This window comes from Aureobasidium melanogenum (genome assembly GCF_000721775.1).
Source record: "Aureobasidium melanogenum CBS 110374 unplaced genomic scaffold scaffold_13, whole genome shotgun sequence".
NCBI lineage: Eukaryota > Fungi > Ascomycota > Dothideomycetes > Dothideales > Saccotheciaceae > Aureobasidium > Aureobasidium melanogenum.
In genome coordinates, this window is record NW_024470065.1 from 546,157 (window position 1) to 567,344 (window position 21,188).

A 21,188-nucleotide genomic window follows, 5' to 3' on the forward strand; every position below is an offset into this window, starting at 1 on the left:
GAGGTTCGAGAATGGGTCTCAGATGATGTGTCTCCTTCAAAACAAGTCTTCAATGGAAATGGGATCATGAGAGTATGGGAACAAGAGTACTTGAACACTAAGAATAAAACTTCTATTGTGTTTATTGACACGGGCGTTAGACTACCTGTCATTAGAAATCGGCACAATCTCCTGAGCTGGCATAGTAATGTTGTCCAAAGCATTGTCAGTAAGGAGCGTAGCAACTGAACTAAGGATAAGTCTCCATTGAAAGGGCTCCATCAAGAGATAGAAGAATACGCGGCAAGAGTGAGAGCAAGTGTGGTTGGAGTATGGAGACGTCAACTGAGCGTCGGAGAGGGCGGCCAATGCGGGCGGGCGATGAATGCCAAGACGGAGGTTCGAGGCGTCGTCATGGGGGAGACAGCTCATAGTGTTCTGGTGCAGCTGGCACTTTCGTCAGGAGCTCCTGAAGACAACAAGCACACAATGAGGACGACGTTAGCGACATGGACCAAGCTGCTATGCCTGGCTCTGTCATTGACGGCTGTCACTGCCAAAAAGGACGCACCTGCAATCGAGGAGACCGCCTTCAAGTCGCTGCCTGCCAACATCTTCTACTTCGACGATAGCGATACCGTCCTCGTCACCGACATCAAGCCTGGTATTGTGTACCGCTCTACCGATGCTGGTGTCAAATGGAAGGCTGTCAAGGATATCAAGGAGGGCATGATCGGAACAGTCTATCCTCATCCATACGACCCCAAGGCCGCTATCGCTATTGGACAAGACAAGACACACTGGATCACAAAGGATAGGGGTGAGTCTTGGACCGAGTTCAAGACTGAGTTCGAGGTTGCCGCTGGACGCCCCTTGAGCTTCCACGCAGACGACCCGGATCGTATCATCATCAGCACCCTCGACTGCCATGGCTCTGTCTGGGGCGACTGCACACCAAAGGTAGTCGCGCTCCTGTTGTACTCGACCACGCCACACTAACACAGCTACAGGCTTACTACACCCTCAACAGCTTCAAGGATATTGATCTTCTTCACGACAAGGCTATCTCATGTCTCTGGGCCAAATCCACTGACCTCTTTACCACCGGCGACGATAAGCTAGACAAAGATCAGGTTCTCTGTGTTGTCGAAGGCAAATACTCGATCTGGCAGAAGGACAATCGCCTGTTGATGTCTAGCGACTTCTTCGACAAATCCGAAGTCGAGCCTACCATGTCTGAAGGTCGCACTGTTCCTGGTGTCGTCAACGTTGCCGCTGTCAAGGGTTACATCGCTGTCGCCGCGAAATCAGAGGGAACTACCGAGCTCGCCATGTACGTGACCGACGACGCAAAGACATGGCACCGCGCCGAGTTTGGCAACCACAAGCTCGAGGAAAACGCCTACACCTTGTTGGAATCTACGAACTACAGCATCCAGGTCGATCTCATGACTTCCAGTATGGCTTCTCCAATGGGCGCTCTATTCACCAGCAACTCGAACGGTACCTACTTCACCAAGAACATCGAGCACACGAACCGCAACATGCAAGGCTACGTCGATTTTGAAAAGATACAAAACATTCAGGGCATCGTTCTTGTCAACGTTGTCGATAACTGGGAAGAGATGGAGAAGAATTTCATGGCCGAAAAGCAGATCAAGTCCAAGATCAGTTTCGATGATGGAAGAGTATGGCATGACATGAAGGTCAAGAATGACGACCTGCACCTCCACTCCGTCACCGACCAGCGCAACATTGGACGCGTCTTTACCAGCCCTGCCCCTGGCATTGTTATGGGCGTTGGAAATACCGGCAAATATCTTAAGAACTACGAAGAAGGCGACACTTTTGTCTCGGATGATGCCGGACTTACCTGGCGTTTCGCCTTGGAAGGCCCTCACCTTTATGAGATGGGCGATCAGGGTGCAATTCTCGTTGCAGTTGAAGATACGGACACAAAGGAGATCAAGTGGAGTATTGATCACGGAAAGAAATGGGAATCAGTCAAGCTGGATGACAAGATCAAACCAATCGTCCTCCTGACTGTCCCAGATTCCACCAGTCTCAAGTTCATCCTCGTAGCCTCGAAGGGTAGTGGTTCCAAGCTGGAGTACTTCACTTATTCCCTGGATTTCAACGAGCTTCACGAGGACAAATGCAAGGATTCCGACTTCGAGAAATGGGCTGCACGTGTCGATGAAGACGGCAAAGCAAGCTGTCTGATGGGCCACAAGCAGTTCTTCCGTAGACGCAAGGCCGACGCTGACTGTTTCGTGGACAGCGAGTTCAAAGACCCCCAGCCTGAATTTGAGCGTTGCAAGTGCACTGATGCCGACTACGAATGTGATTACAACTTCCAGAAGTCTGAGGATGGCAAGGAGTGTGTACCTTCCGGAGTTCTCAAGGCTCCCGAGGGCGCCTGCAAGGATGGTGAAGAAGAGTATGAGGGCAGCTCCGGCTATCGCTTGATTCCAGGCAACACATGCGACAAGAAGGATGGTGTTAGGAAGGACAAGCCGGTCAAGCGACCTTGCAAGGACACTACCAAGCCACCAGCATCTGGCAAGATCTCTCACGAGGTCAACAAGTTCAAGGGCGCCAAATTTGCTGAATACTATTACCTCGAAAGAGCCGCCTCTGCTTCCGGAAACGATGAAACCATCATCATGCGTACCGATAGGCGCGAGGTATTTATCTCTCACGACGGTGGCAAAACATGGGATCAGGCGCTAGAAGACGAAGAAATCGTCTCGATCTATCCTCACCAGTACAACCAGGATACCGTCTACTTGATCACTCCTTCTAAGAAGGTATACTACTCAGATAACCGCGGCAAGAACATCCACCATTTCACAGCTCCTGAGGAACCAAATCAGGACAATGTTCAGATTCTGAGCTTCCATCCGACTCAAAGAGACTGGCTGATCTGGACTGGCGGCAAAGATTGCAAGGGCTTTGGAACCGATTGTCACTCGGTTGCTCACGTCTCCAAGAAGAACGGCGAGGACTGGACTACCTTACTCCGCTTCGTTCGCAAATGCCAGTTTGTCGCTAGAGAAGACCGTGAAGGAAGTGACAGCATGGTCTTCTGCGAGCAATACGAGGATGAAGACCCGTCCAAGCCTCTTCAGCTGATTTCCAGTGATGACTGGTATGAGCACAAGAAGGTTCATTTCGAAGATGTCATCAGCTTTGCTACCATGAATGAATTCATGGTTGTCGCTCTTAGAGACAAGGAAGGAAAGGATTTGCGCGTGGACACGAGCATTGACGGCAGAACTTTTGCCAACGCTCAATTCCCTAAAAACTTCAAGGTCCCACACCAGCAGGCTTACACTGTTCTTGACAGCTCAACCCACGCTATCTTCCTCCACGTTACCGTCAACAATAGAGAGGGTCAGGAATATGGTTCGATCATCAAGTCAAACAGTAACGGCACCTCATATGTCATGAGCATTGAAAAGGTCAACCGTAACACCCCTGGATATGTCGACTTCGAGAAGATGCAAGGACTTGAGGGTGTCGCTGTCGTAAACATCGTTTCCAACGTTGATGAAGTTGATGGTGGCGCCTCCAAAAAGCTCAAGACTATGATCACTCACAACGATGGTGCAGAGTGGGGCCTCATCTCTCCTCCCCAGAAAGACTCCGACAACAAGCCCATCGACTGCAATGGTGATTTGGAGAAATGTTCTCTTCATCTTCATGGTTACACTGAGCGCAAGGATCCCCGCGACACATACTCTTCGCCATCAGCCGTTGGTTTGATGATGGCTGTAGGTAACGTCGGACCCAACCTCGGCCCATACAAGGAGGGCAACACTTTCATCACTCGTGATGGTGGTGTTGAATGGCACGAGGTCTTCAAGGGAACCTACATGTGGGAGTATGGTGATCAGGGATCCATCATTGTCATTGTGCAAGAAGGAACACCTGTTGACACCGTCTACTACACTACCGATGAAGGCAAGAAGTGGACCGCATATCAGTTCAGTGATACCAAGGTCCTTGTCGACGATATTTCAACTGTACCTTCGGACAACTCTCGCAACTTCATTCTCTGGGGCAAAGACGGAGGCTCCTCGGGTGGTCTTGTTACTGTCAATCTCGACTTCTCCGGACTTACAGATCGCCAATGCAATCTGAACGAGGATAACCCAAATGCAGAAAACAGCGACTACTACCTCTGGGAGCCCAAGCACCCTCTTTCTGATTCTGAGTGTCTCTTCGGCCACATTGCCCAATACCACCGCAAACGCCCCGACAAGGAATGTTACAATGGCCCTGCAATCGAACGCCTCCACGGCATTTCAGAAAATTGTACTTGCACCCGTCAAGACTTTGAGTGTGATTACAACTATGAACGTCAAAATGATGGTTCTTGTGCTCTTGTCCCCGGTCTTGAACCCATCAATCCTCTTGAATACTGCGCCGCAAACCCTGATCTTGATGAGTACTATGCACCTTCTGGATACCGTCGTATCCCTCTCACTACATGTGCTGGTGGTAAGGAATTTGACAAGATCTCTGAACCTTATCCATGCCCGAACCACGAAAAGCAGTTTGAGAAGAAACATGGCATCAGTGGGGCTGGTCTCTTCTTCGCCATTTTCATTCCCATTGCTGCAGCTGCAGGTGTTGGATACTGGGTCTACCGCAACTATGATGGCCAATTTGGTCGCATTCAGCTCGGTGACACTGGCATGATGGGCAATGGCAATGGAGCATTTGACTCTGAACAACCCTGGATCAAGTATCCTGTTGCTGCTCTGTCCGCTGTTGTCGCTGTCCTTGCTGCTGTTCCAATGGTTGTTGGTGGTCTGTTCCGCATGGTTAGCCAGCGATTCGGACGTGGTGGCTCTGGCGGATACTCAAGACCCTACACCAGTCGTAGCAGCTTCTCAAGAGGTAGAGGCGATTACTCACATGTGGATGCTGACGAGGGCGAGCTGCTTGGTGATGAAAGTGATGAAGAGGTGTAGGAAGAATATGAAGAGCTGTGTTTTTGCCATGTATGATGAGAAGTTTTTCGATGGTGTAGAATAGGATCGTCTCGTATCATTTTCAATATCTGTTACATTTTGATCTCTATCTGTTCGTGTATCTTGTCATTTTGAGAAGAGTCTCTGTTCCGATCTGAGCAGTCAGATCACAGAAGTCTCACTCTTATGGTTGCTTTTCCAGGAATCACTTTGCTGCCTTGGTATCATATATGGTCAGGGGAAGTACAAAGGCATAAAACACGTTATGGGAAGGAGCGAAGGAGTACTCTGCTCATAGGACGGACTCGCAGATGGTTGTATCCCCTGGTGTGTCTTGACTACGATGAAATACTGATGCACAATCCATGTGTAGATAGGCGTGCCCGGGAGTGCCTCATCTCGAGCCCACGTAATCGGAAATGAGAGACCAAATTGTATCATTCTGAACGCCAGATAACATATATCGTCTGCTATAGTCATCTGACAGGCTTTTTGCTGTCGAGTTGCACTATCACGGCTTTTATAACGACTGTTTGCAATTGTGCCAAGCCAAGCCAAACTTTTCCCACCACTGCCACCGTCAAAGTGTCAAAAACCTCATCTCGAGAAAGCTTTTTTGCAGTTGGTCACACCGAAAACAGAGGTATTGGATAATTTCCATTCTTCGCTTGCACCTTGAAAATTGTGAAATGGTATATATATTATATGACCTGGATGTTTCATATCAAATGGTTCTATAGTGTAATGGTTAGCACATCGGATTCTGATTCCGGTAATCCCAGTTCGATCCCGGGTAGGACCTCATCTTTTCTTTTTGGCGACTTTTATTCCCTTCCCTTGTTCTCCTCTTTCTTGGCAATGCCACTGGTTTATCTAGAGGTATCCCTAGGGCAATCGGCCAAACATGAATGTGCGATTCGTATAGCCAAAGGGTTTCCATTCCCTTTTTTGTGCTGTGGGGACTTGGTAAGTGTGGGATGGGCATTGGAAGAATCGAGAAGCACAGTGGGCTGTCACGTCTAATTGTTCGTTTGGTTTGGTTAGGCTGGCTTGCTAATTATGCCTATGTCAGGTTGCTTGGTGTGATAAGCTGTGGACATTTCTACTTCATGAAAGTGCAAACCATTGATTGACATGGCAGCAAAGCAACAGAAATAGTCCCAAACAAAGTAAAAGTCTGCAGAGTACACCGTCTCGACAACCATATCGAGTAATGAGAAGGCAGAAATAACTCTGCACATACGAAAAAAAAAAGTCATCTACCAAACCCCCTCTAATGCAATACTCCTACATACTCTTCCTAGGCCCCTTGTTGGCACCACCTTTCTGCGGCCTCTTCCCTCCCTTGCCCTTCTTCTCCTTCTCAAGCACTCCCTTGCCATCCCTCTCCTGTCTTCCTTTCTTCCAGCCCCCACCCTCCATTCTCTCATCCCTATCCTCCAACTTCTTCTTCTGCTTATTCGACAACTTCTTTCTATCGCCTTTGAGTTTCGCGCCGGGTGTTTGAACACCATTAAGCGCTTCCTTGCCGCGTAACTTGGCAGCGCGTTTGTCTGCCTCGCTCTCAAACCAGGTTTTCTTGGGTCGAGAGAGGATTTCTGCTTCATGCGTCATGATGTTTTCGGTTCGGCGCATTTGCATTTCTGTGGTTGCGAGCACTTTTTCTTCCTTTTCTTCGCGGAGGACGGCTTCAATCTCCTCTGCTAGATTGTCGACTTTTTCCGACCACTCGTCTGCGGCTGCTGGGGGGATGATGCGCGATTTGATGATGGCGCCTTGAGTGCGTGCGGTTTTGACGCATTGCTTGACGACTTTACGGTCAGGCTCTGCAGCAAGCGTGCACGATTTTCCTTGTCTACCTGCACGGGCGGTACGACCTACTCTGTGGAGGTAGATTTCTTGGGTTTGGGGTGCTTCGTAGTTGATGACTGCATCCACGTTTTTGATATCCAGACCACGGGAAGCAACATCGGTTGCGAGCAAGAAGTTAGCAGCGCCAGATCGGAAAGCTTCGATAGCGTTGATACGTTGTTCTTGGCTCATGTTTCCGTGCAGTTCTGCAGCTTTGAGGCCCAAGAGACCAAAGATGACACGGATACGGTGGGCTTCTTTCTTTTGACGGAAGAAGATGATGGTTTTTGTGCTGAAGGATTCGTGGACGAGGTGGAGGAGGTAGCCGATGCGCTTCTCTTCTCTGCCTGGACGTAGACGTACGAATTCTTGGGTGAGACCTGCGACGGTTTGGCGTTTGCTGTCGACCATGAGACGGACAGGACGGTTCAGACCCACGCGAATCAAGTTGTCGATGCTGGATGTCATGGTAGCGGAGAAGAGCATGGTTTGCCTGGACTTAGGGATGGTCGTCAAGATCTCGTTCAACTCGTCTGCGAAACCGTCTTCAAGCATTCTGTCGGCTTCATCAAGGACAAGAATCTCAATAGTATCGACTTGGAAGGCGGAAGAGTTGCGCATGAAATCGATGAAACGACCGGGTGTGGCGATAACAACATCAGGACGTTGTTTGAGTGCTGCTTCCTGCTCGCGCGAACTCATACCACCGATTGCCTGACCGAAAGTGATGTCTGTGAAACTGGCCAGCTTGACTGCGACGTTGTAACATTGAAGAGCCAGTTCACGGGTAGGCATGAGAATGGCAACACGGGTAGTTGCGACCTTCTTGGGCCGGTAGAGGAGACGTTCGAGAATGGGGATGATGAAGGCGGCAGTTTTACCGGAACCTGTGACGGCACCTCCGACCACATCCTTTCCGAGAAGAGCGACGGGGATGGCCTTGTGTTGAATAGGTGTAGGAGCGGCGAAACCGACAGATGACAGACCCTTGATGATGGGACGTGACAGGCCCAACTCCTGGAATGAACCGACACGCTTTGCTGAAGGATCCTTGTCGCCATCCAAGTTCGACTCCGGAGCGAAGAAAGCAGCACGCTTCTCTGCCTCCTCGGCATCCTCTTGTTCTTCAGCATCTGAGGCTTCCGACACCTCGTCGTCAGGATGAGGAACATGCTCAGCGACAGACTCGTCATCAGATTCATCTCCAGCCTCGCTGCCATCTTCAGCATCGCTTGCCTTGTCTTCATCCTCATCTTCCTCTTCGTCTTCAGAGTCCTTCTCAACTCCAGGAGCAGCACCCATACCAAAGCCGTCTTCAGCGAGAAGCTCATCCTCGCCATCATCGCTCAGACCAGCAAACTCAACCTCCTCTTCCTCATCAGCAGCCTGATCTTCAGCCTGAGTCTTCTTGTCTTGCCTCCTCTTGGCAATAATATCATCAATATCCACGAGTCTCTTGCCAGCATTCTTTTGCGCATTGTGAGCAGTCCAGCCGTCAAAGTCTTCCATATTCGCCGTCGTGCCATCGCCGAGTTGGAATTCAAACTCCGGATCCAGATCTTCATCGATGGCTTGTTGTTCTTCGTCGTTGTCTGAGTCGGCTGGTTGTTGTTGCTTCTTCTTTTGCTTTTTACTCTTCTTGTCTTTCTTGGACAGGTTTGCGGCGTCGGAGTCGCGCTTGCGCTTTTTGTTGGAGAGTTGTGCAGGCTCTGCTTCGGTTTCTGCTAGTTCGTCGGCGAAGCCATCTTCGTTGTCGGAGAGGGTGAGGACGAAATCGTCGTCCATGGGTGCCATGATTGCGGATGTGTTGAGAGACGGGCGTAAATGTTGGGTGTACACAGAAAAATGATGGTCAAGAATGTTAGAAAAATTCCATGGCTGGAGCTTTGAGCGGAAGTGCTAGGGAACAGCCGGGAATGGCTTATGCAGCTCTTGCCTGCAGAATCTTGGAGGTGGCTGTTGGGTAAGCAGATCCTCAGCGTTCTTGAAGAAATGCTCGGAGGTAAGAGATTCTGCCCCGCAAGCCGCAGGCGGTGAGTATAGCGCCGCATTGGCACATGCCCGCATGCGGTCACTCGACAGTCTTGCCAGCTTGAGCTCGTCCAACACTTACACTTACCTCTTTCCCACTCCACCTTCTCTTCCTCTCTCAACTCGCAAATCGCAATCAAGAGTCTTATCCTCATTTTCAACTCGAACACCCAAATCTCCAACCAGCCTAAAAAAATGGCAGACTCAACACCCTACGCCCTCTCAAACCCCCCCACCGACCTCTCAGCAATCTCCCAAATCGACTCTTCAATCCTCTTTCCCACCTTCACAACCTCCGATGCCTGGACTCTAGGCTGCCTGCTGCGCTCCCGCCTCTCCACCTTCCCTTCTCCAACAGTAATCTCCATCACCCTCGCCAACTCCACACCTTTATTCTACACAGCCGTGCGCAGCGGCATAACCCCCGACAACACTTCCTGGGTGGCCAGAAAGAGCGCGACGGTGCTTAGATTCGGCACCTCGACTTGGTACATGCATAACAAGTTTGCGGGCGACGAAAAGGCCTTTGCCGAGAAGTACTGTTTGCAAGACAAGGCTAAGGAGTTTGCAATTCATGGTGGTGGATTTCCTGTTAGGGTCAAGGGGGTTGAGGGTGTCGTGGCTGTTATTGTTGTTAGTGGGTTGAAGCAGCAGCAAGATCATCAGATTATTGTTCAGACTTGCAGGGACTTTTTGGATGGTGTTGGCGAGGGTGAGGAGAAGAGAAAGGAAGATTAGGAACGCTCATTGAGACCCAGGACGATCCACGGCAACAACATAGGCGTCGATCTGGAACATGAATACAAGAAAAAGGCATGATGCATTGGAATACCTGGAATTAAGGACTAGTGTGCTAGGGCAGGGGAGGATGAATGATGAACGTGAAAATAAACAGCAGAAGGGGTATCGTTTTTTCGCGATGCAAATGAAAGCACGCCAGAGACATCGAAGGATGCAGATGCCACATCTTCCTGGGAACCCACAATCAGAACTCCATAAACGCCCGTGCTATTTTTCGTCTTCCTCTTGCCATATGCTTCATTACATCCACAGATATGGACAAGTCAACATGAGGTTTATGCCTCGCTCCTTACCTAAAATGCGACCTGTAATGACATAGTTAGTATCCCATCCCGGTACTATTGGTTAGCAGACTGTCCATTCGTTGTAGCGCTGGAAAACAGAGGCGAAGGGGAATATATGGTAACAGAAAACAGGCAAAGTCGTCTTTCCGGCTTAGCTTGAGACTCGCGATGTATCCAGGCAGTGTTGTTCGGATGATGGTCACCACGTGCTAGGTGTGTTGGTAGTGGTATGGTATGTGAAGACGTCCCATGTTGAGATGGGTGTCGTTCATGAGGCACGAGCCTTCTTGCTGTCTTGCTCGTCGTCTACTTGGTCAAGCTCTGAGAATGATCGTTTTGCTCCAGGTGATGCCTTGCTTGACGTGTTTGTAAGTACAGGCGCAAGTCCGGCGCCATCATCTTCGTAGCTGTCTTCGTCGTCGAAGTTGATCTCATCATAGTCATCGTCCTCGATTGCGAGTGACTGACGCTTAGCGACTTCCTTGCTGGCGGCGTCATCGGTTGCGGCGCTATCATGTTCAGCATCTGCGACGCCATCGTTGACAGACTGATCAGCATTGCCGTGCTCCAGATGCGCATCTTGCTCATCTTCAGGGCTGGTCTCAAGCTCATCGGCGTGAGTGTCCCCGGACAAAGTCACAGTATTGTCATTGTGTTCCTCGGCAGCTGGAGCTTCAACTTCTTGCTCATCCTGGTAGTTGTGGCTATCATTGTCGACCGCTTCTTCAGCGGCAAAGGCGCCTTGTTCTTCTTCGTGTACTTCACCGTCTTGATACTCGTAGTTCTCATCAAAGAACTCGCCTTGACCGAACATGTGCTCTTCACCTTGTGTCTCATACTCTTGAGGCTCTTCAGCATGTTGCTCGAAGTGCTCTTCTTGCTCATCATGTTCAGAAGCGTGTTCGTCCTCAACAGTGTCATCGGCATTCTCATTCTCGTGGCTCGTTTCGTCACCAACGGCAGCCTCCACATCAGCAGTGGCTGAATGAGCTTCAGCAGGTGCAGCGGCTTCATCACCATGACTTTCATCCAACAGCTCAGACTCGCCTCCTTGGGCGTCAAAGTACTGAGTGTCATCATGGTTGTACTCGGACTGATCGGCGGTATCGTCATGCACTCCATGCTGAGCCGATGCTTCGCCTTCATACTCACCCTCTTGAGCAGGGCCATTGTGCTCGTCTTGCTGTTCGGCTTGGGGAGCGGAGGTATTCTCTGTGGGGAACTCTTCCTCGGCGACGTTTTGTGCGCTCTCAACGGTAGGAGCACCCTCTTCAGTCAGTTGCTGCGTTTCATCAGGCTTGACCGACTCATCAAAGTCATCGTCAAAGTCCTCATCGGGCAACTCGGTAGGTTCGTCATATTCGTAGTATTGTAAGAAGGATAGCTGTGAGAAGCCTTTGCCTTCAGAAATGGCTTGAGTGATCGAAGCCAAGCGGTTGCTGAACCTAGTTTTGGTAGTAAGGGACACACGGAAGGGTGGTGGGCTATCATTGCCATCAAGCTTGTGCAGCTGCAGGTACATATCGAGTAGCTCGGAAAAGCTGGTTGAGAAGGCGGGTGTCGAGTCCTGGAGAAAGCAGTCAGCAATTGTCAACAATGTCGCACTTAGCGTTCATAACTTACTTCGCTCACGTAAAGGTCCAACTCTTCCACGCCCAAAACCAGCTCTTCGTCTTCACTGATGCCATCACCAAGAGCAGTGCGACAAGCTTGAAGCAAATCACCAAGACTGGTGGTCACGAGATTCTCGTTCTGCAGTAGGTACTGCTCAGGCACAGCAGGGTCTCTCGAAGGAAACAGATAGACCTCGTTCTCCTGGTACTCAACTATGGTGGGGTGCAGACCGGTCACAGTAGGCGAGTTGACTTGCCTCTCACGAGAGTAATCATCAGGAACGGTATAGTTTGAGAGGTCGGTCTCATGACGAGTCAAAGTGCGTTTGGCAGGCTGGTCATCATCTTCTTGGGCAACGCCAGTCTGAATATCATCATTACCTTGTTCTGGGTGCTGATCTTGTGTAGGCTCTTGTTGAGCGGCTTGAGCGACCTCTTCCAAACCTTCGTTGGCGGCATTAGAAGTTTCGGTGGACTCAACAACGGACTCCTGAGCATGTGTCTCAGGCTGTTCAACTGAGTCTGGAGCAACTGAGGGCTGCGCCTCTTCTTGGGCCACAGACTGAGACTCTGATTGGGCGGCTTGCTCAAGAGGTTCTTGAGAGACACTGTCTGACTGGTCGTTGTTCACGATCTGGGCGGTCACAGGTTCTTGTTCTTCGGGAGAGACAATCTGAGGCTGCTCCACGACCTCTTCTGACGGTGGGGCTTGAGTGTTGATGGGCTGAACACCCTCGGTCAATAGCTCGGATGCAGCTTCGGACTGAACAAGTTCGACAGGTTCTTCAGTAGCAGTAGTCATAGGTTGCTCTGCAGGCGCTTCGGATTCGGCGACAAGGTGGATGTCGGGCTGACTAGGCTCTGCAGGGTTCATAGGAACATCTTCTTCGTCTTCACTAAAGTCTAACAACTCCTCATCTTGCTCATGGGATGGAGCATCGTCTTGCATCATACGGTCGGTATCTTCTTGATGAGAGTCATCAATCATGAGATCGTCGTCTGCGCGGTCGGATCTTGGATCTTCCTGCATTTGGTGGTCGTCTACTTGAAAGGATTGCATGTTGGTGTCTTGGGCATCGGGAGCGTCGAGATCGATATCAATGTCGGCATCCATGTTGCCATACTCGGATGAAATCTCCATAGAGTCTTCAGGCTGTTGTAGGCCAAAGGAAGGTTGGAGAGTGGTAGCCATGACGGCTGAGAGGCGAAGTGGGTGGTACTAGTAATCGGCAAGGGGGTTGGATGTTGTGCGCGGAGAACAAAGGAATGCAGATGATGTGAGAGTGGTGAAACGTGGGCTAGCGGCTTGCCACACTAGTGTACATGCAGAGCGTCGTGGGATGCGAAAGCTGGTCAGACTGATCCTTCGAACACTTGCAAGGCAGTAATGACACGTTCCAGAAGTCTAGCGACGTATGTAAATGGCACAGATTTACAGATGGTTGCCAGTGGTCGCGGGTTGCAATGTTGGGTGGAGAGAAGAAGTTGGCGAGTCGGGCAGCAGAAGTCGAAAGGACGAAAACGGCCAGGCTGCAAGTGCAGACGCGAGTGGGTGCGGTGGGCGGAAGCGGGTGCGGAAAGACTTGGCTCGCTGTTTGCTTGGCAGAGAGTCGACGATTGGCAGGAGCGAGCAGCCCTGGGCAGGCAGGAGCCACGAAGCGTGGGGAAGTTCAGGGAGAGGACAACTAAGGTCCAGAATAACAACGAGCTATACCATCTTCTGCCACTCTTTGTCGCTACCTTCCTTCTTTCCGTCTGTTGTTCTTTCTGTCCGACACAATAATGGTAATCAACATCTTCCATCTCTCAGCTCAAGCACATGGACAGCTAACGCAATGGTATAGGTTGTTCTGGCAGCATCCATCTGCACGCGCGGCGGCAAGGCCGTCCTCTCGCGCCAGTTCCGTGAGATGCAGCGTTCAAGAATTGAAGCTCTTCTTGCCTCGTTCCCCAAGCTCGCCGACAGCGGTACCCAGCACACAACAGTCGAACAGGACAATGCCCGCTTCGTTTACCAGCCCCTTGACGAGCTATACATGGTCCTCATCACCAACCGCCAATCCAACATCCTTCAGGACATTGACTCGCTACACCTTTTCGCTCAGGTTGTCACCAGCATCTGCAGAAGTCTGGACGAGCGTGAGATCCTGCGCAATGCTTTCGAACTTCTGAGCGCCTTCGATGAGCTGGTCACTCTGGGCTACCGCGAGAACCTCACCCTGAGTCAGATCAAGACTTTCCTCGATATGGAGTCGCACGAGGAGCGCATCCAGGACATAATCTCAAGAGTATGCTCGTCTTCTCATTATCCGCAATACAACATGCTCACACCCACTTTAGAACAAGGAACTCGAAGCCACCGAGGAGCGCAAGAGAAAGGCCAAGCAACTCGAAATGCAGCGCAAGGAAGCTACTCGTTCTGGTCGCTCCAACATGCCCAGCGCTCCTTCATATCCTACTTACACTCCTCCGCCTACCCAACCCGCCGTCACCGACACCTACGACTCCTACAATGCCGAGAAGAACAAGTCCTTCCAAAAATCTCTCCCTGCACGAAGCAAGGGTATGCAGCTCGGAAAGAAGACAAAGACGACATCCATGTTCGAACAAGTCCGCGGCGATCTTGGTCCCGAGGCAGAGGCTCCCCTTGTTCCAGCCGCTCCAGCTGCCAGTGCTCCTGTACAGGCCGCCGCGCCCGCCGCCTCTTCAGACCGCGAAGGTCTTCACATCACAGTCGCTGAGACCATTTCAGCTAAGCTCAGCCGAGAAGGTTCCCTCGAATCATTCGAGGTCAAGGGTGATCTCCAGCTTCGCATTACCGATCCTTCCCTCACACAGGTCCAACTTGCCCTTGCATTGGGCGACACTCATGGCGCACAGCTCAATTCTCATCCCAAGGTTGACAAGGCTGCTTTCAAGAACGACAAGATTATCCAACTCACAGACACCTCGAAAGGCTTCCCTGCAAACAACTCAATTGGTGTCATGCGTTGGAGACTGGCTGCAAAGGCTGAAGATATCAGTGACCCTCCAATTACCTTTACTGCTTGGGTGAACGAGACTGGCTCTGGCACATACAACATCACTCTTGAATACGAACTTACCGGTGGAGATGCCCTCAACGACGTTACCGTTTCGATACCTTATCAGACCAGCGAGCCTTCTGTTTCCAGCTTCGATGCTGTATACGAGGTTTCTGGCGACAGCATTGACTGGACGATCGGTGACGTGGATGACACCAATGCTAACGGCAGCTTCGAGTTTGAGGCTCAAGCAGAGAGTGAGGCCGAATTCTTCCCTATGAGTGTCCGATTCTCAAAGACAAGACCATACGTTGAAGTCGATGTAAGTTTAACTTTACCCACTTTCAGTGATCTTATACTAACGATCCTCCAGGTCTCGTCGGTGACTTTGTTGAACATGGGCCAGGACATTTCTTTCTCAAAGGACATCAAATCGACGGCGGATGGATACATGGTTGTGTAGGAGGTTATCTTGGTTAGGGCGTAATTAGATTGTGTCATGAAAAGCAAACGAGTATTGGCTACTGTCCCAGAGAGTTCTGATTCTGATCCATCTTGACTTTTCTCTTTTTGACTTCACGTGAATCCATGCTCAAATTCTCCAACTTTATTCCGCCATTACCTGGTGTCTGTTTTGTATCGCGACTACTGTTCCAGAGCGCCAAGACATGGGACTTTGCATTGTTTCTAAACACTATAAACACTGAACCACTCTCTAGCATAACCCAACGTCGACTTCAATCCTGATGAAATCAAATTCAAACATTACTCTCAAGGATGGATGAGGAGTACCACCTTCCTCTGCAGTCAGAAAAATCTCTCTCGTACACAATCAACCCTCATCTACTCGCCTATTGTCCCCGAACGGATCTGCTTGCGATTGTCACACAAGATGAAGTGATCGAAGTTTACCGCATCGGCGGTCAACGCGCTTTTGTTGTGAAGCGAAAGAGTCCATCAACAAATATCGTTGGTATCCAATGGATACGTGATGGTTAGTCCTTGCCACTTTAACCCTGTTTGCATAGCATCTAACACAATCGTAGGTAAATGCCTGGCTGTGGCTCTAAACACTGGATTCGTGGATATTGTGTCTGGAGAAACTGGAAAGATTATTCGACATGGTGGTGACGACCCATTCACCATTGATGCTGCGAATCCGAAGTCCAAGGTCGACCGCGGTGAAATCACCTGTTTAGGTTGGGGTACTGTTTTGACGCAAGACACGATCGATTGGAAGAAACCTTCGAAACCTGAGTTAGACGAATCGATCATCAGTGACTTGTGGAGCCGACTCGGACTGGATCCAGCTGAAGAGCCACCTGCAAGTGATGAAGATGACCTGGAAACTCAAGGACAAGAAGCTTTGCTGAAAGATCTGCCTCGTCAATTATCTTTCCTCGATGTTGAATCTATATTGCCTCGTCTTAGTCCGATTCCAACTCGACACACTGCCAGTGGACGATATGACATGTTTGCTACACAAGCAGCTCTCGACGATTATTTTGACTCAATGCAGAGGAAGGATCGATTGACAGCCGATGTTATGTTTGTCGGACATGCTGGTGGCAGGAATCGAGTCACTGTTGATGATATTCTCGAGATCAAATACACACCCGACTTTCCTGGTTCAGGTATCAAATCGCCTATGGAGGAGGGCGACGAGACACCGCATTCTCTTGTACCGCTCATGTACACTTCACATCGACGCTCAAAACACCATGCTATCCTACGAGCAGAGCGTGATGACGAAGTAACGGACGGATCCAACCAAGGCTTCAAGAATCTTCACATCAGTCTGTTCGACATACCACTGATGTCATCTGGGGGATCGCATTTGCACTTGATCGTTTCGCGAACAGCACAACTTCGTGACTTGTGCGGATACATTTCATGCAGTATTGTATCAGCGAAGAGCGATTGGACCACTCATACCAATCTACCCTCTCGATTTATGGAGAATGTCAATGAAACACTGGAAGAGAAAGGTGAGGGTGCTCTAGAAGATAACCTATATCACCTTGCCATGACTGGAAACTTTACCCCAACAATGCTCGAATGGCTACGCGACGAACTGGCTGAGCGCGGTCACAAACGATGGGATCATGCCATGACGACACTCTACACCGAACTTTCTAAGATTTTACACACGAATCTCCTGCCTGTTCTCGAGCGCAGCATGGTCGTTGCGACGAATCTTCGAGGTCTGGCTCGATACTATTCTGACACACCTCACTTTGATGTACCGCCAGAAGCCTTTACTTCCATTCTCTCGACCTTATCATCTCTGCAGCTACTTGTCCATGAAGCAGTACAAATCTTAGGCGCCGAACAACACCAATTCCGCGCATTCTCGAGATGGCTTAGACATCAGATCGATCTCGCAGCCGCAGATCCCGAGTCTCTGAGTGCAAAAGATATGGCCGAGAGAGAAACACCACAACTGGATCTTCCCAACACACTTGCCTACCTCGAAGGCGGATTAACAAAGTCTCGACTGAAACCCATTGTGTTTTCTACAGCTGAGATTGACGCTTCACACCAACCAACAACAAAAGACCTCATTACCAGTATCCACACCTCACGAGCCAATTCCCAAGCTTCCGATTCCGAGATGGAAAAATTGTTGAGTTTGCATTTTTGGAGTGCACAACTTACTGCTGTCTGCAAATCCGCCCATCAACATATTTCCCTCTGGCACTCTAACTCTGCACCAAAAACGTTGGATCTCATCTGCAGAACCCCCACCACTGCTTCTGTTTTACCTCAACTCGATATCCGCATGCTAGAAACGTCTGCACACGTCTTTCAGACTTTTGTTATCGGTGTTCCTGCTGCAAACAACACCGAGGTCTGTGAACTGGCACTGTGGACCTTGACATCAACGGCAAATGGACAAGTTGACACGACGTGGACACAGATCTTGTTGCCATCCTCAGGTACTATCTCAGCCGTCCACTTCCTAGACGATGAAACATTCTTATGTCTATTCTGTCACGAGCAAGTATGGTATCTGCTTTGTTTGCCTTATCGTTCTGTTTCTTCTGCTTCCCTCGGTGTAAAAACCCAGTGGCACACCCTCCAAGACCTACAACAAGATGGCCATGTAGCAGTCAAGTTTGAAGCAACCTGGATCCCGAAATATCTCATCGCGAATGGAAGAAAAGGAAGAAGGAATTGTGTTGTCGTTGAAGAAGGAAAGAAGAAATGGAGGACGTTTGATCTTGAAGGGTTTAGAAGTGGGAGGGTGGGTGGAAGGGGAGATGAGGAGGACGGAGATGGGGAAGATGGAGATGACAGGGAGGGGGATAGTATGGTTTTTGATTAGTAGAGAGTAAAGAAAGTACGCATGGATAAATTCGTTGCAAAGCAAATGATTACAAGTTATGAGGTTCTGAGAAGTTTGATTGATGGTTGAGAAATGTGAGGGCTTGCAATTTCGATACTGCTAATTCGCTAAACGCGACTCAAAAAACGCTACAAATGGAAAAAGATGATAATGCAAACGAGAGTGAAGTTTCCAAAAACCGAGAAACCGAGACCGCGCTTCGAAACCCCCTAGAAATGACCAACGAAAAGGAAAGACATCATGATACCAATCCAGTCCTTCCCACCCCACCTTTCCACTTCCAAACATAGGAGAGTACTGCACCTTCTTCAACGATCAAAGTTCCTCCGGGACAACAACAGTCTACCGCTTGCCTCCAAAATCTGTCGTCTTTCTCCTCTTCAAAGTAACCAAGGCCTATTCCTGGCATCTCCCTCCCCCAACTCAGGAGAAGAAGGATATCTTCGCGAAGACCTCCTCGTACGACGACGATGACGTTCGAGATAGGCTTCATCAACTACAACTCGAGGTCTCTAGACTCTTTGTGCTTCACTCGCACTTGGCATCTCCGCACCTTGTCCATTAGTCCCATTTCCTACAGCAGTAGCAGGACTTTCATTAGCAGGTGTAAATGACGATCTGAACGCGCCGTTGTTTCTGTTTTGGTTGTTGGCATTGGCATCGATGACGGGAGCTGGGGTGGTGTTGGCAGGGACTGGAGACGAGGAACTAATGCCATTGTTGTGGTTTCCGAGTACGCGCAGGAGGTCCATTGTACGGTCTTGTTGTTGTTGGGTTTGTTGCTGCTGCTGAGTCAAGTCTTCTGGGAATGGTCTTGGTGCAGGTGCAGGCGCGGGTGCGCGATAGTTGTTGTTACTTGGGTCTTCGTAGCCTTGTTGCTGTTGAGGCGCTTGAGGTGGAGGGTACGAGTTTTGCTGCTGGACCTCTGGGTATCCTGTTGTCTGTGGGCGAGAGAAGCCTTGGACGCCCAGACCACCTGGTGTAGATGCTCCAGTATGGCTAGGGTAGTCGAAAGGACTTCTATCCACATCCATGCTAGTATCGCTGGCTGCATATTCAGCACTAGCACTGAATCTCCTGGTGCCATTCGCATATTCATTGGCGAGTCTTTCTGCCTCTTCGAAGCCATCTAGTCCTTGTACTTCTTCACGGGATACGTCTTTCCAGTGACATCTTGCATGCTTCTTGGTGCATCCACCACATGAGGACAGATTCTTCAGGCAATCCATCTTCAGACGTCTGCAGCGGTCGCATGGGGGCATGACACGAGAACCGCGTGGCAGGCTTTCCATGTGAGCTTGACAAATTGTACGATAAGGTTGCGACACTTCTTGCGATGGGGGCAGGGGTTTTGAGAAGTTGTGGCGGGGTTGCGATTGTGGTGACTCGTCGCGGACATAGTGCGAAGCTTGGGCAGCAGCGGCGGCTGCTATGGCGGCGACGTTGGTAGGAACGGGAGATACTGAGGTAGAATTCGACTCGAGGATTGGTCGAGGGTGCTGGCTGAAGTTTTGCGGAGTTTGAAAAGGTGGTGACTGAGGTTGTTGCTGGATGGACGAGACGCGACGGTTGTCTGGTTGTTGGGGTACTTGTTTAGGAAGAGACTGAAAGTGCTTCAGAAGATCGTTGCGGATGTGCAAAGCAGGGTCAACCTTGTCTGGAGACTGCGGCTGTTGTTGTTGAGGCTGCTGTGGGAGTGGTTGTTGGTTGGTGTTGTTGACCGAGACGAAAGAAGGAGGAACAGCTTGCTGCTGGACTTGATTGTTATGCGACTCTTCGGTAGATCTGCGTTCGAGAATAGCCATTCTTCTCCCCTTCAGGCGATGGGCCAGTTGGCGGGTACGAGCGGCGACCGAGTCGGCAGCTGCAGTGAGATCTCGCAAAGCTTTCTCGACGAGCTCGCATGTAGCCACCTCTTTCTCTTCGTCCTCCCAGATAGGGAGCGGTGGAATCAAGTCTTGACATCTTCCACTGTTGATGAACAGAAAGTCCTCTTCAGAAATCTGCACGCGCACTTGCTTCTGGGGGTAGTAGAACTGGCACACACGACGACCTTCGCTGAAGGTGGACAGGGTGAATTGCGAGGGATGTGCTTGGGCAAAGTGCACGACGTCCAGCCAGGTCACCTGAGGCAGGTCTGACTCTCTAGCATGAGAATGTGAAGCGATGACTCGCGGAGGCGCATCGAAGCAACGCTCGAAGCGCTTGATCAGGATTGGACCGAGAGGACGAGCGCCGAGGTTGCTAGCCAGCGACTCATGACGATCCAGAACTTGAGTGTATGATGACAGAGTCTCTAGCATACCAGGAAGTGTGTCTTCCTTGGAAATGAAGGGGAGGTCGTCGATGCATTGGCGGGCAATGTAGTTGATCTGCAGCTGACTGCTCACGTTGTTCGTCTTTGGCGCCTTGTTCTGCGGCGGAATTGCTCCTTGGTATGGGGCCAACGAAGGACTTCGCTTGCGCTTTGCGCTAGGGTTGACTGCATGGCATCAGTATGGTGTTGGATATGTGTATAGAGCACGACATGGACACACCCAGCTGGCGGGCATCGGTGGGCGGAGCGGCTTCGGACATTGTCAGCGCGGACTGCGGTGGGTGGTGTGCGGTGGAAGGCAGGCAGCGGTGGACGCTGGCCAGAGGCTGATCAAGAAGGCTGCGCACAACGACGACGACTTGTCACGACGGTTTGCGTGAGTGTAGAGGTGAGGCTCGCGCTTTGTCGGCACTGGGATTGTCGCTGCCGCCAATGCTGCCAATACCCATCCAGGCTGTCTATTCCAAAGCCTCTGACTGGGCCTTGGCAGCAATGGTCGGCCACCTAGGCCGGCACTCGCAACTGGCGCTTTCTGGTTCCAGTCTGGCCCGGCAAGCTCACGCAGCGTGCAGCGTGTATTCGTCACCGGCCGCGTAGTCTCCTGCCGCCCTTGCGCCCCGGGCGGAGCGGTGTGGAAGCTATCTCAAGAACCACAACCGGAAGGCGCTCCATGACGGGAATAACATGTTTGACAGCCAGTAGTATCTGTGAACTCAATCTCATCCTTGTATAACACCAAGACTAATCGAACACCTTTGCAAACGACAGTCTACCAGTGACAGTCTACTGTCCCAACTTTAACGCCCCCAATCTTGTATTCAGGGCCTTCAGGCTATCACGGCAAGTCAGTCCTAAAAAGCCGCAAAGTCCAAAACGACTTGCCTGCATCAATCGCGGAGCGGAAAGGAAGGCGCAAACGCACGGATCTCCACCGCGCCTTCCTCTCCTCCCCGCTGCC

General features: G+C 50.6%; 7 protein-coding genes across 7 annotated transcripts; 4 read left to right on the forward strand and 3 right to left on the reverse strand.

The window, feature by feature from the left end:
• Positions 1-468: 468 nt before the first annotated feature.
• M437DRAFT_50683 (signal sequence binding protein) lies at positions 469-4,961 on the forward strand (the record flags this gene model as incomplete). Its single annotated transcript, XM_041022058.1, has 2 exons — positions 469-939; positions 990-4,961. The coding sequence occupies 2 exons, from the start codon at positions 469-471 to the stop codon at positions 4,959-4,961; spliced, it is 4,443 nt and encodes a 1,480-aa protein (XP_040879004.1).
• Positions 4,962-6,311: 1,350 nt separating this feature from the next.
• M437DRAFT_12710 (DEAD-domain-containing protein) lies at positions 6,312-8,594 on the reverse strand (the record flags this gene model as incomplete). The annotated part of the gene is made up of 1 exon (XM_041018674.1): positions 6,312-8,594. A coding segment is annotated over one exon (2,283 nt), but the record flags the coding sequence as incomplete, so codon positions are not given.
• Positions 8,595-9,038: 444 nt separating this feature from the next.
• On the forward strand, positions 9,039-9,581 carry M437DRAFT_50607 (uncharacterized protein; the record flags this gene model as incomplete). The annotated part of the gene is made up of 1 exon (XM_041022041.1): positions 9,039-9,581. One exon carries the CDS (start codon positions 9,039-9,041, stop codon positions 9,579-9,581), a length of 543 nt encoding a protein of 180 aa, XP_040879006.1.
• Positions 9,582-10,196: 615 nt separating this feature from the next.
• On the reverse strand, positions 10,197-12,733 carry M437DRAFT_66924 (uncharacterized protein; the record flags this gene model as incomplete). The annotated part of the gene is made up of 2 exons (XM_041024853.1): positions 10,197-11,495; positions 11,552-12,733. 2 exons carry the CDS (start codon positions 12,731-12,733, stop codon positions 10,197-10,199), a joined length of 2,481 nt encoding a protein of 826 aa, XP_040879007.1.
• A 195-nt stretch (positions 12,734-12,928) lies between these two features.
• Positions 12,929-15,027, forward strand: M437DRAFT_85415 (uncharacterized protein; the record flags this gene model as incomplete). Its single annotated transcript, XM_041028285.1, has 4 exons — positions 12,929-12,958; positions 13,386-13,829; positions 13,882-14,886; positions 14,938-15,027. 4 exons carry the CDS (start codon positions 12,929-12,931, stop codon positions 15,025-15,027), a joined length of 1,569 nt encoding a protein of 522 aa, XP_040879008.1.
• A 314-nt stretch (positions 15,028-15,341) lies between these two features.
• Positions 15,342-17,097, forward strand: M437DRAFT_50508 (uncharacterized protein; the record flags this gene model as incomplete). Its single annotated transcript, XM_041022017.1, has 3 exons — positions 15,342-15,558; positions 15,611-16,021; positions 16,304-17,097. Coding segments are annotated over 3 exons (1,422 nt in total), but the record flags the coding sequence as incomplete, so codon positions are not given.
• Positions 17,098-19,025: 1,928 nt separating this feature from the next.
• Positions 19,026-20,387, reverse strand: M437DRAFT_9673 (uncharacterized protein; the record flags this gene model as incomplete). Its single annotated transcript, XM_041029101.1, has 2 exons — positions 19,026-19,391; positions 19,635-20,387. Coding segments are annotated over 2 exons (1,119 nt in total), but the record flags the coding sequence as incomplete, so codon positions are not given.
• Positions 20,388-21,188: the final 801 nt, after the last annotated feature.